This window comes from Erythrolamprus reginae, chromosome 2, assembly GCF_031021105.1.
Source record: "Erythrolamprus reginae isolate rEryReg1 chromosome 2, rEryReg1.hap1, whole genome shotgun sequence".
Lineage (NCBI taxonomy): Eukaryota > Metazoa > Chordata > Lepidosauria > Squamata > Dipsadidae > Erythrolamprus > Erythrolamprus reginae.
The window spans coordinates 39,267,467-39,282,842 of record NC_091951.1 but is presented as its reverse complement, the minus strand read 5'-3'; the positions used below and the strand labels follow the sequence as shown (position 1 = coordinate 39,282,842).

The 15,376-nt window shown below is 43.7% G+C and overlaps 1 protein-coding gene across 3 annotated transcripts in view; it reads left to right on the top strand.

Moving 5' to 3' along the window:
• LOC139160155 (C-type lectin domain family 2 member D-like) overlaps positions 1–5,014 on the top strand; it is a 37,997-nt gene extending 32,983 nt beyond the window's left edge. For 2 of the 3 annotated variants that reach the window (XM_070737742.1, XM_070737743.1), the window contains exons 4-7: positions 772–870; positions 1,440–1,627; positions 2,526–2,623; positions 3,561–5,014. In XM_070737742.1, the coding sequence (XP_070593843.1) occupies positions 772–870; positions 1,440–1,627; positions 2,526–2,623; positions 3,561–3,675 (500 nt within the window). In that variant the 3' untranslated portion in view covers positions 3,676–5,014. The remainder of the gene's footprint in view (positions 1–771; positions 871–1,439; positions 1,628–2,525; positions 2,624–3,560) is intronic. The other variant, XM_070737744.1, reaches the window with a different exon arrangement.
• Positions 5,015–15,376: the final 10,362 nt, after the last annotated feature.

Sequence of the window (15,376 nt, the reverse complement as noted above, 5' to 3'; positions counted from 1 at the left end):
CACGTGATCAAAACTTGGCCGCCGTTTCATATTTATGACCGTTGCTGTGTCTTGAGGTCACGTGACCCCATTTTGCAACCGTCCCACAAGCAAAGACAATGGGGCGGGGGTGCCTGATTTGGTTAAAGACCGGGTTTCTAACCGATCCACGCCCAGGCATGAAAATGTGCCGCTCAGACATTATACTTTTCCGCCGACACCGAAAAAAAAATTAGAGGGAACATTGCCCGGAAGTCCTCCTGGGTTTCCCGAATCATCTTTCTCTTTCAATTCTAATGTCAATTTATCTAGTTCCACACATTCCAAAATATTTTTAATTATTACATTTTCGGTTGATACCCCTCCTTTTTTCTAGTATTGTGTTAGTGTGATTCTTAACTGCTGTGAGAATGCATAGTATAATGTAATGATATTGCTTTCCTATAACTTGGTCTAGTATGCCTAGGAGGAATGCTTCCGATTGCTTTTTAATTTTTTGTTTAGTTATTTCTTCCAGCCATGTTCAAACTTTATACTAAAAGTTTTGTATCACTGGTAATAGGTTCCATTTTTGTAGCCACGTTTCCAACATTTTGGCATCAAATTGGGGTACATTTTGGTCAGTCTAGCTGGGGATAATGCCATCTATAGTACATCTTATAATGTTTTCTTTGCAACCTTTTGATTTCGTTAATTTGTAACTTTTGTTCCAAATTCTCATAATTCCAAGATTTCTCTCTAATTATGTTTTCTCTCGCTTCTTTTTTTTTGTGTGTGTGTATGTCTATGCAGAATGTGTCAAGAAAATCAAACAAACATTAGCTTGCTGTAAGATGACAATTCCATTTGTAATTTCACATCTCATCTTTGGTGTTGTCCTCTTTTTCCTGGGTAAGGAATACTGAGCCTGATACTTTTGCCTTTAAATGCTTCTTCATTTCATGAAGCTGAATGCAGCTTAATTAGAAACGTAGACTTGGCTTTGTTCCAGTTTTTAGGTACTGTAGTCTGTTCCATCCAATACAGAAAACTTTAGGTCTAATGTTTGGAACAAGTCTTGGTATTTCAAAAGTGAAAAAAAATAAACATACTTTTCTTTATTTAGTGACTTCCTGCCAGAAATAATAAATGCAAAACTAGATGGATCAAATGTGTGATTAGCTGACCAAATTAGTGGAAAATCCCACAAATAGATGCATGGCTGAATAAGTAGATTTGCATTGGGTAAATATCTCTGATGCAAATCCAGCATGCATATCACTGCTCAGATCCATAGTCCTTATTAATCTGAGGATTTCAGGATAGAGGTCATTTAATCTGCTACAACATGGGGCTTCTCATCTAGATTGGGTTTTGTCAGAACTCACTAACAGGTTCTGATTCAGCAGGAGGGTGTCCCATCTTACCCATAAGAGCAGCACTGGATTAGTGTCTATTGTTTCTATCTTTCTCTGTTCTAGGGAGATCAATGTCATCAAATCACCAAAATGATGCAATAAACTGTTTATCTGTGGCATGTCCACCTGATTGGATTGGTTATCAGGGGCACTGCTATAACCTTTCAAGGGATGAAAAGAACTGGATGGAGAGCCAGAACAGCTGTATTTTGCATAATGCCTCTCTGGCCAAAATTACAATGGAAGAAATGGTGAGCAATGTAACTCGACACCATGGAAGTATTGTTGCTTTATTGATGGTGCACACCCTTCTACAACATGAAAAAGTTAAAAGATTTTATCCTAATATTACTCAAAAAAAATCTCCTTAGAAGCCTTTCTGAATAAAAGCTTCAAAAGCCTTTCAATCTTCTGCAGGTTCCAAAATTTGCCGGTTTTACAAAGCAGAAAATTGAAAATCCAAGAATATCATTGAAATAGGTTGCTGTCATCTTCCTCTTTTCATTTTTTTAGAAGCATCTGATTACTATCGCCAAATGATTCATATATATATATATATATCTCAATTTCAGAACAGAGATAGAATCAGGAAGCGAACCGTAGACATTGCCAAGATCCATTCTAGGAAATTCAGAGTTTTGTCTTCTAAAAAAAGGTTTTAAATTTGCTTTTAAAAAGTTAATTAGGGTCTACCATTTTGCTGCTCACTAAAGAACTATTACTACCAGTAGGTATGTTTTATTAGGGTTAATTACTGTTCAAAAGATAACTTTAGTAAGTTCAGAAATTCAGCTGGGAATATAGCAGTGCAAGGTTCCAACTTGCATAGTTTTTGTGTCTTTTTTTAAAAAGGAAATTTTGACCAAGCAAGCAAGCAAATATGTATAGAAATAAATGTAAATAACCGTAGGATATATATGACACAGTATTGTTAAAAAAGCTTATTGATTTGTATATTGAAAAATGAGTAAATAATAATAATAATAATACTGTAATAATAAATAAATAAATAAATAAATTAAAAAAAATTAAGAAGATGCAAGTCTCTCATTTTACCCTATCCTACAGGAGCATCTATGTTTCATTAGGGTTAGGTTACTCTTCAAAAGATATGCAAGGTTCCAATATGTATAACTTTTGTTTTTAAAGGATTTTGTGATGAAGCTCATAAGACATCAGGTCTTTTGGATCGGCCTGAAGAGAGAACCAGGTCAGCCCTGGAAGTGGCTGGATGGAGAAAACGCAACGTGAGTCCTCCTCTTTTCCTTTTAGTTGGCAAGAGCTGAATGAAAGTTTAAATGCCTCCCCTGAGAATCTCCCCAGCTCAGGACTGATCCTAGGAAGAGCCTCCTGGCTGTCATCAATCAGGCGTTGCCCCCTAAAAAGATTTGGCCCTATTCATGTAACTTAAAAATGCTTTATGGGTTGTCCTCGACTTACAGCCATTCATTTAGCAAGCATTGAAAATGACAATGGCATCAAAAAGAAATTACTTGTGACTGATTCAGAGTTACAATAATCATGATCAAAATTTGACAAGTATCCCTATTTATTTAGGAAAATTTATATGCCCACCCAACTCACGCATAGTGACTCTGGGTAGCTTAGAGAAATAAAACAACAATAATAAAGCAAATAAACTCCCCCCTCAGCCCCACAGTGCTAACAATAACATTAACCAATTGATGGAGCCCATATCACTCTGGGTTGCCCAGGTCTGCTGGCGAGACACTAACAGTGGTTGCCCCATCCTGGGGATCATGAGGTTGTCACTTGCAATCTTCCCAGGAAGCAAATTCATCAGTGGAACCCTGATGGACCCACTTAAAATCATTTGATTCACTCAACAGAGGCTCACGTAACAAATAAGTTATACAATTGCGCACAACCCAGTTAATAACTGCTTTGCTTAAGCAGTGAAAATTCTACTCCTAACTGTGGTTTTAGGTCAAATGGACAAAACATGTGCTCAGATATCCACTTGGATCGGAGTCCCGAATGCTGAGCTCATGGGACACAGGGTTACTGTAAGGTCAATGCTTCCCCATAGCTGAACTGGGGAACAATCTGCGGAATGATCCTTGAGAAGGCGAGGCTTAGCTAGGTGAACTATAAACTCAGAAGCCTTTTGATACTGCTAGGTGAGGAATACTCCACACTGTCTAATTTCTGTTTCTCTTGCAGGTTGGACATTGGGGGGAAAGGAGGATATTGTGCGTATTTGGATGATGATGGCACTGCCAACGCTGGAACATGCGGCAATGAACACCGCTACATTTGCACAAAAAAAATATTATGAAACATAGAAACATAAAAGAACGGCAGAAATAGGCCTCTTGGTCCATCTAGTCTGCCCTTATACTATTTCCTGAATATTATTTTACTGAAAGAGTAGTATATGCTTGGAACAGACTTCCAGAAGACGTGGTTAGTAAATCCACAGTAACTGAATTTAAACATGCCTGGGATAAACACATATCCATGCTAAGATAAAATACAGGAAATATGAACTACCAACTGATGTTTTTAATGTTTTCTACTGAGATTTTTGTCAGACCCAGAAGCCATCTTTTACATTTGTCAAAAGAAGAAAATATATAATTGTTAAAGGATTTGGATATTTAAGTGAAAGGAACTATATTACTGTTTTAAGTTAGTTTAGTTTAGTTTAGTTTAATCAGATTTGTATGCCGCCCCTCTCCGCAGACTCGGGGCGGCTCACAACAACAGCAATACAAGACAAATCCAATATTAAATTAATTTTAAGAACACCACAAGTTAAAAACCGATCATACACACTAGCATACCATACACAAATTTTATAAGCCTAGGGGGAAGGAACATGTCAATTCCCCAATGCCTGACGACAGAGGTGGGTTTTAAGGAGCTTACGAAAGGCTAGGAGGGTGGGGGCAACTCTGATATCTGGGGGGAGTTGATTCCAAAGGGTCGGGGCCGCCACAGAGAAGGCTCTTCCCCTGGGTCCCGCCAAACGACATTGTTTAGTTGACGGGACCCGGAGAAGGCCAACTCTGTGGGACCTAACTGGTCGCTGGGATTCGTGCGGCAGAAGGCGGTCCCGGAGATATTCTGGTCCGGTGCCATGAAGGGCTTTATAGGTCATAACCAACACTTTGAATTGTGACCGGAAACTGATCGGCAACCAATGCAGACTGCGGAGTGTTGGTGTGACATGGGCAAATTTAGGAAAGCCCATGATAGCTCTCGCAGCTGCATTCTGCACGATCTGAAGTTTCCGAACACTTTTCAAAGGTAGCCCCATGTAGAGAGCGTTACAGTAGTCGAGCCTCGAGGTGATGAGGGCATGAGTGACTGTGAGCAGTGACTCCCGGTCCAAATAGGGCCGCAACTGGTGCACCAGACGAACCTGGGCAAACGCCCCCCTCGCCACAGCTGAAAGATTAACATATATACAGATTGCAACAGGTGAAAGAAAAAATCAAGCAAATACGTTGAAATAAAATTGCAATACTAGAGAAGCAGTCAAAGAAAATATAACACACAATTCATTGTTGGAAGATAATATACCCGACTTTTTCTCTTGCATGCAAGATGGGTCTTAAGGTTCTCTCTTGATACGGATATTTTATTACTGTATTAAATTGCTTTTAAATGAACTTGTCACTCCGTTGTTTATTGAAAAAGGCAGAACCTAGGAAGAATTAGTTATTCTCTACCAGTGTTCCCTCTAATTTTTTGGGGGGGTGGGCAGAAAAATATAGTGTCTGAGCAGCAGTCCCTTCGGGACTGGGCGGCACTCTTTCCTTCTCACTCTTTCCCTCTCGGCTTCTGGGCAGGTTTGAAAAACTCTGAGTTGATGATGATTTTTAAGTGAGCCATTGCTCACTGCTCAGCTTAGAGGGAACTATGTTCTCTACTATTTAAAAGAAGATGCAATAGCACTGGGCCTGTTCAGATCAAAATTTATTTTAAAAAGGTGCTTCATTTTGTAAAGTTGTCTAGAACAATAATAAAGCAGTCTTTAAAAAAACAAGTCTAATAATTTGAACATTCTACAGAAATTTATAGTTATTTCAACAACTGACTAGCACAAGAAAATAAAATTCTGCCTCTCCCTCCTAGCAGTTTGCCTCCTTGCAGCTTTAATTTTACTTTCATTTTAGCACCTGGCAGGCCAATCAGCTGAGGGTTGGGAAGCTGATAATCAGTTGCTTGGCTTAATGGGCTCTGCACTGTTTGCTGCAGGTGCTTGTCCATCACTTACATAGCTGCAGTCCTGTCGTGGGGCATGCCCAGGGGTCGGGGACCCCGATATAGGCCGCTTGCATTAAAGCCCATTTTCTTGAGGAACCTGTGCTTGGTGACTTCAATCCATGAAAAGAAAAAAATTAAAAAATGACACCCTGGCCTTTTACCAAGAAGAAGGAAAATACAGTGTTCCCTCGATTTTCGCGATCTCGATCTTCGCGAAACGCTATATCGCGATTTTTCAAAAAACTAATTAAAAATATTTTCCCACCCGATGACGTCACTCTCTTCCTTTCTCATCTTTCTTTCTCTCTCTCTTTCTCTCTCTTGCTTCTTCCTCTCTCACACTCTCTTCCTCCCTCTCTCATCTCTTTCTTTCCTTCTCTCTCTTTCTCTATCTCTCTCCCTCTTGCTCTCGAGCGGCGGGCGGGCAGCAGCGAGGAGCCGAAGATCGGGGTTTCCCCTTTGCGTGGGCGGCGGGGAAGACCCAGGGAAGGTTCCTTCGGCCGCCCAGCAGCTGATCTGCTCAGCAGCGCGGCAGCAGCGAGGAGCCGAAGATCGGGGTTTCCCCTTTGCGTGGGCGGCGGGGAAACCCCGATCTTCGGCTCCTCGCTGCTGCTGCGCTGCCGAGCAGATCAGCTGCTGGGCGGCCGAAGGAACCTTCCCTGGGTCTTCCCCGCCGCCCACGCAAACTCCACCATCTGCGCATGCGCGGCCATGGAAAAAGGGCACGCATGCGCAGATGGTGTTTTTACTTCCGCACCACTATATCGCGAAAAATCGATTATCGCGAGGGGTCTTGGAACGGAACCCTCGCGATACTCGAGGGATCACTGTACAGCAAATGCTAAAGATAGCCTAAATGTTTCATTTGCAATTGAGGAGTCTCTCCATGGGAGGGCAGTATTCTCTTCATCGAGCCTTGGAAAAATCACGTTTCTTTTTTATTTTTGTGAACCCCAGTTTAACGTCGTTTTCTGCATCCAGTTGCAAAGGCTTCCCCGATATTGGAAGTGGGGAATGGCTGCTTTGTGCTGAGTCTTTTTAAATTTGGCAAAGTAGAATTGGGGGAAAAACTCCGCCTAATCTAGTAAGCAATTCAGGCTAAGGGTTTCTGTGTATTTGAGAATTTGAGTGGATAACACTGTTGGAATAGGCTATGCGACCTTGCAAGGTGTCCACCCAAGATGCGTTGACATACTTCTTCATTAGTGCCAATGGCAAAAGCTTCTGCGATAAAAGTGGATATTAGTTGTTTTAGTGAAAACTATATTTCTTACAGTTTTTTTTAGAAATCTACCACATAATACCGGTAATTAAAGAAATTGGTGTAGTAATATAGTGGTACCTCTACCTATGAGCGCCTCTACTTACAAACTTTTCTAGATAAGAACCAGGTGTTAAAAGATTTTTTTGCCTCTTCTCAAGAAAGTGTTTTTAAAAGGAAAGTGAACACAAGAACAAGGGGACACAATCTGAAGTTAGTTGGGGGAAAGATCAAAAGCAACATGAGAAAATATTATTTTACTGAAAGAGTAGTAGATCCTTGGAACAAACTTCCAGCAGACGTGGTAGATAAATCCACAATAACTGAATTTAAACATGCCTGGGATAAACATATATCCATCCTAAGATAAAATACAGAAAATAGTATAAGGGCAGACTAGATGGACCAGGAGGTCTTTTTCTGCCGTCAGACTTCTATGTTTCTATGTTTCTAACCATTTTTCACTTACAAACCCAAGCCTCCGAAACTGTAACTGGAGAAGGTGGGGAGAAGCCTCTGTGGGGCCTCTCTAGGAATCTGGGAGGAAACAGGGCCTCCACCCTCCCTGTGGTTTTCCCAATCGCACGCATTATTTACTTTTACATTGATTCCTATGGGAAAAAATTGCTTCTTACAAACTTTTCTACTTAAGAACCTGGTCACGGAATGAATTAAGTTCGTAAGTAGCCGTACCGCTGTATATACAAGTAGACTTAGTGATAGTTAACAGTTATGACATCCCTATCAAAAGTACTTAGACCAGGTCCCAAAGTTATGCATGTGAACTTGTGGCCTGCCGGCTTCCAGCCCCTCCAGCAGCCAAATCAGATGAGGCATGGGAGTCAGGGTCAGCATCAAGGCAACTTGAGAGCTTTGAGAACTTGAGAGGGAGTGGAGCTGGCAGAGAGAAATAGAGCCTGGGCCATCCGTCAGCCCTCACATGGAGAGTCAACAGCCCCCAAGTCTGGAGGTGGCGGACCAGGAAGAGGAGGAACGCTCAGATGCACAGAAGGCAGAGGAGAGGAGAGCACTGGAAATCTATCGGCCAGTCCTTAGGAAGTAAGAGCCACCGTTGCTACCAAAGCCCCACCCTAAGTCTGGAGATAAAGGCAGTGGGTGGAGATAAATAGATGTGGCATACTACCATTCATCTCTACCATACTACCATTCATGGATTTATTAGCCTCAGGTGAAAGAGAAACTTTGCCAGGGCTGCTGCTAATAAAAGAATAATTGCTTCAACTACACAGGGTGTGTCGTGTTTGGGGAGCTGGTTCAGAACAGTACGTTGCAGCATCACAGTGGTCCTCTGCCCTTAGGACCCATCTAGTGAAGGGCTCCCTGTCGCCGGTGCTACCGGAACGCTCCCAGTGACTGTTGTGGGTGCGCATGTGTCCAGCAGGAGTCGGTGCAAGGTTCTGTTTCTGCATGTGCCAAAAGCTCATTAGGACGCATGGGTGAGCGAGATTTCAGTGATTTTCACTGATATTTTTGCTTCTGCGCATGTGCGGAAGCCATAAACTGGCAAAGATCTCCAAAATCTCACTCTTGGGTGCATCCTCGTGCAAGATTTCACTTTTGGTGCATGCGCAGAAGCCGAATCACACGCCAATGTGTGCGCCTGCCCGCTGCTTAGCTGGAGCGGCACACGCGACTCCATTTTTGCTACCAGGACACTTGCCCAGTACTGGCTGCACCCCATTATTTGGACCAACCGCAGCGACACTGCAATGTGCTCCCTTCCTTATTTCCACCTCCCCCCGATTCTTCCCTCCCGGGTCTCTGCAGGCAGTGGTCCTTCTTTGGTAGCCCACCACCTTTCACACACTCCTCCCCACGCACCATCAATTGTTCACTTTGGAAGATCTCCAGAGCTAGAAATGTCGGTGTGAAACTTTTCCTTAGATTTCCTGTTTTTGCAAACACTTCCATCTTTGGAAAAGTGTTCTTGCACAAAGGACAGAAGACAGTGCAAGGAGAGATCTATTGTGTCCAAACAGGCTCTGTTTGGGCCTGGGTGGTGCCACTCCTCCACTCGAAACAGAATATCCTACGAAAATAGACTAACAATCCTGGGCCTAGAAAGCCTAGAACTACGGCGCCTAAAACACGATTTGAGTATTGCCCACAAGATCATATGCTGCAACGTCCTACTGGTCAATGACTACTTCAGCTTCAACCACAGCAACACAAGAGCACGCAACAGATTCAAACTTAATACGAAAGGCTCCAAACTTGACTGTAAAAAATATGATTTCAACAATCGAGTTATCGAAGCGTGGAACTCATTGCCGGACTCAATTATGTCAACCCCTAACCACCAACATTTCTCCCTTAAACTCTCCACGATTGATCTCTCCAGGTTCCTAAGAGGCCAGTAAGGGGCGTACATAAGTGCACTGGTGTGCCTTTCGTCCCCTGTCCAATTGTCTTTCCTTTCTCTCACTTATCATATATATTCTCTTTCTTTCATATATCCTCTCCTCCAAGTTCACTTTTACCCTTATATATATTACCACATGTCTTTTTTTTTCTTCCTATGTACTGTATTTGTGTATTGGACAAATGAATAAATAAATAAATATGCACCCTCTGCATATTTTCAGTAGCAGCCAAAACAACAACATTGCTGAGGATATCTGAGGCCTCACAGTTGGCCAGATCAATGCAGGTTCCGTGCCTAGCAGTCCCATGACATCCTTCCTCACCTCCTGTGCTGTTTTGGGTGCCGAGGCCCTTTACAGCCAGGTGGGAAAGCACTGGGTTGGCTTCACCCCTTCCCTGTTGTGCCTGCCCCAGCCTCTCTCACAGGCAGGCATGGTCCTGCCCCAACACTTGCTGAAGCACCAAATCCACCTGGATCTCACCAAGATTGCGAGAGCAATCATGGGCTTCCCCAGGTATGCCAATGTAACGGCAACACTCCGCAGTCTGCATTGGTTGCCAATCAGTTTCCGGTCACAATTCAAATTTTTGGTTATGACCTGTAAAGCCCTTCATGGCTCCGGACCAGAATATCTCTGGGACCGCCTCCTGCCGCATGAATCCCAGCGACCAGTTAGGTCCCACAGAGTTGGCCTTCTCCGGTCCCATCGACTAAAAAATGTCTTTTGGCGGGACCCAGGGGAAGAGCCTTCTCCGTGGTGGCCCTGACCCTCTGGAACCTGCTCCCCCCCGGAGATTAGAATCGCCTCCACCCTCCTTGCCTAACTCCTTAAAACCCACCTCTGCCGTCAGGCCTGGGGGAATTGAGACATCTCCCCCAGGCCTATACAGTTTATGCATGGTATGTGCAGAATGCAGCTGCGAGAGCAGTCATGGGCTTACCCAGGTATGCCCATGTTTCACCATCACTCCGCAGTCTGCACTGGCTGCCGATCAGTTTCCGGTCACAATTCAAAGTGTTGGTTATGACCTTTAAAGCCCTTCATGGCACTGGACCAGAATATCTCCGAGACCGCCTCCTGCCGCACGAATCCCAGCGACCAATTAGGTCCCACAGAGTGGGCCTTCTCCGGGTCCCGTCAACTAAGCAATGTCGGTTGGCGGGCCCCAGGGGAAGAGCCTTCTCTGTGGCGGCACCGGCCCTCTGGAACCAACTCCCCCCGGAGATTAGAACTGCCCCTACTCTTCCTGCCTTCCGCAAACTTCTTAAAACCCACCTTTGCCGTCAGGCATGGGGGAATTGAAACATCCCCCCCCCTGGGCACGTTGAATTTATATATGGTATGCTTGTGTGTGAGTCTGTTAGTTTGTGGGGGTTTTTAAATCTTTAAAATTTTAAATTGTTGATTACTTATGATTTGTCTTTTTACATGTTGTGAGCCGCCCCGAGTCTTCGGAGAGGGGCGGCATACAAATCCAAGTAATAATAATAATAATAATAATAATAATAATAATAATAATAATAATAATAATGTTTGTGTGTATGTCTTGTTTTTAATAAGGGGTTTTAGTTACTTTTAAATATTAGATTTGTTGTATATTGTTTCATTTGTTGTGAGCCGCCCCGAGTCTACAGAGAGGGGCGGCATACAAATCTAATTAATAATAATAATAATAATAATAATAATAATAATAATAATAATAATAATAATAATACCGTGGGACTTCCGACTTCTGAAGCATAACACACCAGACATTGTGATCGTGGAGAAAAAGGAAGTATGGATCATCGACATCGCAATCCCAGGAGACAGCAGAATTGAGGAGAAGCAGCTAGAGAAATTAGTGAAATACGAAGATCTAAAAATCGAGCTGCAACGACTCTGGCATAAGCCAGTGAAAGTAGTCCCAGTGGTACTTGGCACGCTGGGCGCAGTACCAAAGGATCTCAGCGGACATTTGAAAACCATCGGAATTGACAAAATCTCCATCTGTCGATCGCAAAAGGCCGCTTTACTGGGATCGACACACATAATTCACCACTACATCACGCAGTCCTAGGTGCTTGGGAAGTGCCCGACTGGTGATGAAATACGAAATCCAGCATAGTGATCTCTTTTGCTGTGTTGTACTGACATAATAATAATAATAATAATAATAATAATAATAATAATAATAATAATAATAATAATAATAATAATGTTGTTTAAAAATTCACACTTTATTGAATGCTTTCTCAATATGTTTTCAAATACAGAAAAGAAATTTTTAAAACCCTTTTTGTCTTTTGTTAGAAATTTTAGAAAAGGAAGGTGACTAGCATACATTCTTATTCCTCCCCTATGTACCTCTATAGAAAGCGTGTAGTTTGGGTGCTCTATGTTCTGTATTCTGGGTATAATAATTGCTGCGGGCGCGAGCAGGCCGGCACACGTTGACGGGCTAAAACCGCTCCACCCCGCCCATTTTTCAATTTGGGCGGCCCCCTGACACCAGTTCAGTAATACTTGCCCATCGGCGGCCGTGGTGGAGGAGGAGCATCTATAAAAAGAGTCGTGCCGGCTGGTAAAAGGTGTGTAGAGAGTCGGCATTATGTCGGGCTGGAGCAGGGAAAGCAATCCCGATTCTTCCCGCGTTTTCATTACAGAGCGTTCCAGTGAAACGGAGATCCCACCTGCTCCATTAGCACGGAAAAGTAAGAACTCTTTCTGCTTACGTCCTTTTAATTGCTTATGTATCGTGTCTCCCATATTCGCGCTGGAGCTGACAACTTTCATGAAGTTATCAGAAGTTCCCTGAGGATGAGCCTCGGCGCAAGTCTTTAAGACTCGGGACACAAAACCTCTGCTCCCATTGACAGACCCAGATTAGATCCTGCAAGAGATATCCGCCCCTCGATGAAAGTTACCAGCCTATGTGGGAATCCCTCCAAAGACAGAGGAGGAGATAGCGGGTGTCAGTTGTTTGGGGGGGGGGGGGGAATCAAGGGCAAGAATTCCGAAGCAGTGTTATTTTCTTAATGAAAACATTGGACTGTACCCAGTAAAGGGCTGCTATTTGCGGACCTACTGGAAGGGGTGAGCGCGGGGACGGGACGCGACACGGGACGCGGGACGCGCGGCGCCGCTACGGGACGCGCGGCGCCGCTACGGGACGCGCGGCGCCGCTACGGGACGCGCGGCGCCGCTACGGGACGCGCGGCGCCGCTACGGGACGCGCGGCGCCGCTACGGGACGCGCGGCGCCGCTACGGGACGCGCGGCGCCGCTACGGGACGCGCGGCGCCGCTACGGGACGCGCGGCGCCGCTACGGGACGCGCGGCGCCGCTACGGGGGGGGGGGGGGCGTGCGCCAACCCTTCGTTTTTCTGTGCATGCGCAGAGTCATGGCCGAAGCCGTTCTGCCCGGGAGCTACCAGCGGGAAGAAATCCTGCGGGAAGGAAAGAAATTCTTCCCGCTGGCAGCTCCCAGGTGGGATGGACCGCCCCGGCCGCTGCCGCCGCGCAGGAATCCAGCCCTGGGGCTGCCGGCAAAGGCGCCCGGTTTAGTCCCAGATTTCTTCCTTGTGGCCGCTCCTCCACTGGACTAAACGAAGCGCCTTTGCAGTCAGCCACGGGGCTCGAGCAGGCAGAGCGTCGGGCGCGCCTCCTAGCTGAGCCAGGGGCAAGAAGCAGCTCTGAGAAGTGGCCGCCGCCTGCCATCCCCCCCCCCCCTCCAGGCCTGCCCTGGAGCATTTTATATATAATATTTTATTTGAGTCTCTAGGGAGTTAGGCGGCATACAAATGGAGTAAGTAAGTAAGTAAGTAAGTAAGTAAGTAAGTAAGTAAGTAAGTAAGTAAGTAAGTAAGTACACCTAAGGGTTTCCAGATTTCCTTGATGTAGCAGATGAATGTTGATATATTGTGTTTCTCTTCTTTTTGTCATGCAGCATGTTTCAAGGAATTCCAATCAGCTCTTAATAATCGCAAAACTGTCATTTCCTACACCGTCTTCATTGTCATCATTTTAATCCTCACCGTCATTCTGGTTTATTTTGGGGGTAAGGAATCCATTTAAAAAATCTTCATATGACTTCATGAAGCTGAATGACCTCTGGAACATAGAGTTGTCCTGGGTTTTAGGCACCGCACTTTCTCAAGTCAAGAAACTTCAGTACCTATGTTTTGGGGGTGGGGTGGGAGGGACCTTTGCCTTTGCTTAACTGCTGAGTCTTGTTTTCTGAGATTTATCCAGAGTAAGATTGCCTGGGGGCAGGGGGAGAAGTCATTTCACACTTGTTTTATTTTTAATTTAATTTTTTAATTAGTTTTCAAATCTTTTCTTTAAAATAACTATTACAATAATTCTTTGAGAAATTCTACATTGTTACAAAATCCCATTTTGGTCTTAAGCGTTGGCACATTACACTTAATCTTATCTCATTTATCATTATTACAAACACATTTTGGTATTTTTTTAGCTGTTGCTTTTTCCTTTAAAAAAAAATCCAATCCACTGATACCATTGTTCCTATATATCTGTTCCTGGAGGCGTCTGTAATATGGCAAATGATTTAGCTTTACTAGATAAGTGGTCAAAGCAATGGAAACTGCAGTTTAATGTTTCCAAATGTAAAATAATGCACTTGGGCAAAAGGAATCCTCAATCTGAGTATTGTATTGGCAGTTCTGTGCTAGCAAAAACCTCAGAAGAGAAGGATTTAAGGGTAGTGATGTCTGACAGTCTCAAAATGGGTGAACAGTGCAGTCAGGCGGTAGGGAAAGCAAGTAGAATGCTTGGCTGCATAGCTAGAGATATAACAAGCAGGAAGAGGGATATTGTGATCCTGATGTATAGAGCACTAGTGGGACCACATTTGGAATACTGTGTTCAGTTCTGGAGATCTCACCTACAAAAAGATATTGATAAAATTGAACGGGTCCAATGATAGGCTACAAAAATGGTGGAAGGTCTTAAGCATAAAACTTACCAGGAAAGGCTTAATGAACTCAATCTGTATAGTCTGGAGGACAGAAGGAATAGGGGGGACATGATCAAAACATTTAAATATGTTAAAGGGTTAAATAAGGTTCAGGAGAGAAGTGTTTTTATTAGGAAAGTGAACAGAAGAACATGGGGGCACAATCTGAGGTTAGTTGGGGGAAAGATCAGAAGCAATGTGAGAAAATATTATTTGACTGAAAGAATAGTAGATGCTTGGAACAAACTTCCAGCAGACGTGGTTGGTAAATCCACAGTAACTGAATTTAAACATGCCTGGGATAAATGTATGTCCATCATAAGATAAAATACAGGAAATAGTATAAGGGCAGACTAGATGGACCGCAAGGTCTTTTCCTGCCATTAATCTTCTATGTTTCTATGTTTCTATATTATAATAGTCCAAATCTGAATTCTATTGTAAGCCTGTCCATTTCAGCACATTTGTAAATTTTATTAATTATTATACTTTCTGCACTAGTGAGAAGAGCAGAAATAATGGCGTAAGGGACGTTTTAGGCAAACAGTTTTATTTATTTTATTTATTGTTAGAGTTGGAAGGGACCTTGCAGGTCATCAAGTCCAACCTCCTGCTCGAGCAGGAGACCCTACACCACCCCAGACAAATGGCCGTCCAATCTCCTCTTGAAAGTGTCGAGTGTTGAAGCGTTTACAACCTCTGCTGGCAAACCGTTCCACTGGTTGATCACTCTCACCATCAGAAGGTTCCTCCTTATTTCCAGGTTGAATCTTTCTTTGGTCAACTTCCATACATTCATTCTTGTCTGGCTTTCTGATGCTTTGGAAAACAGCCTGACCCACTTCTCTCTGTGGCAGCCCCTCAAGTATTGGAAGACTACTATCATGTCTCCCTGGTCCTTCCCTTCGCTAGACTGCCCAGTTCCTGCAACCTCTCTTCATATGCTTCAGTTTCCCATTTGAGTCTTTTTTGCCAGCTAACTGTAGTGTACTAGTATTTATTTACTGATTGATTGATTGATTGGATTTGTATGCCGCCCCTCTTCGCAGACTCAGGGCGGCTAACAACAGTAATAAGAAAAGATATTGACATACTAAAAGATATTGACAAAATTGAACGGGTCCAATGATAGGCTACAAGAATGGTGGAAGGACTTA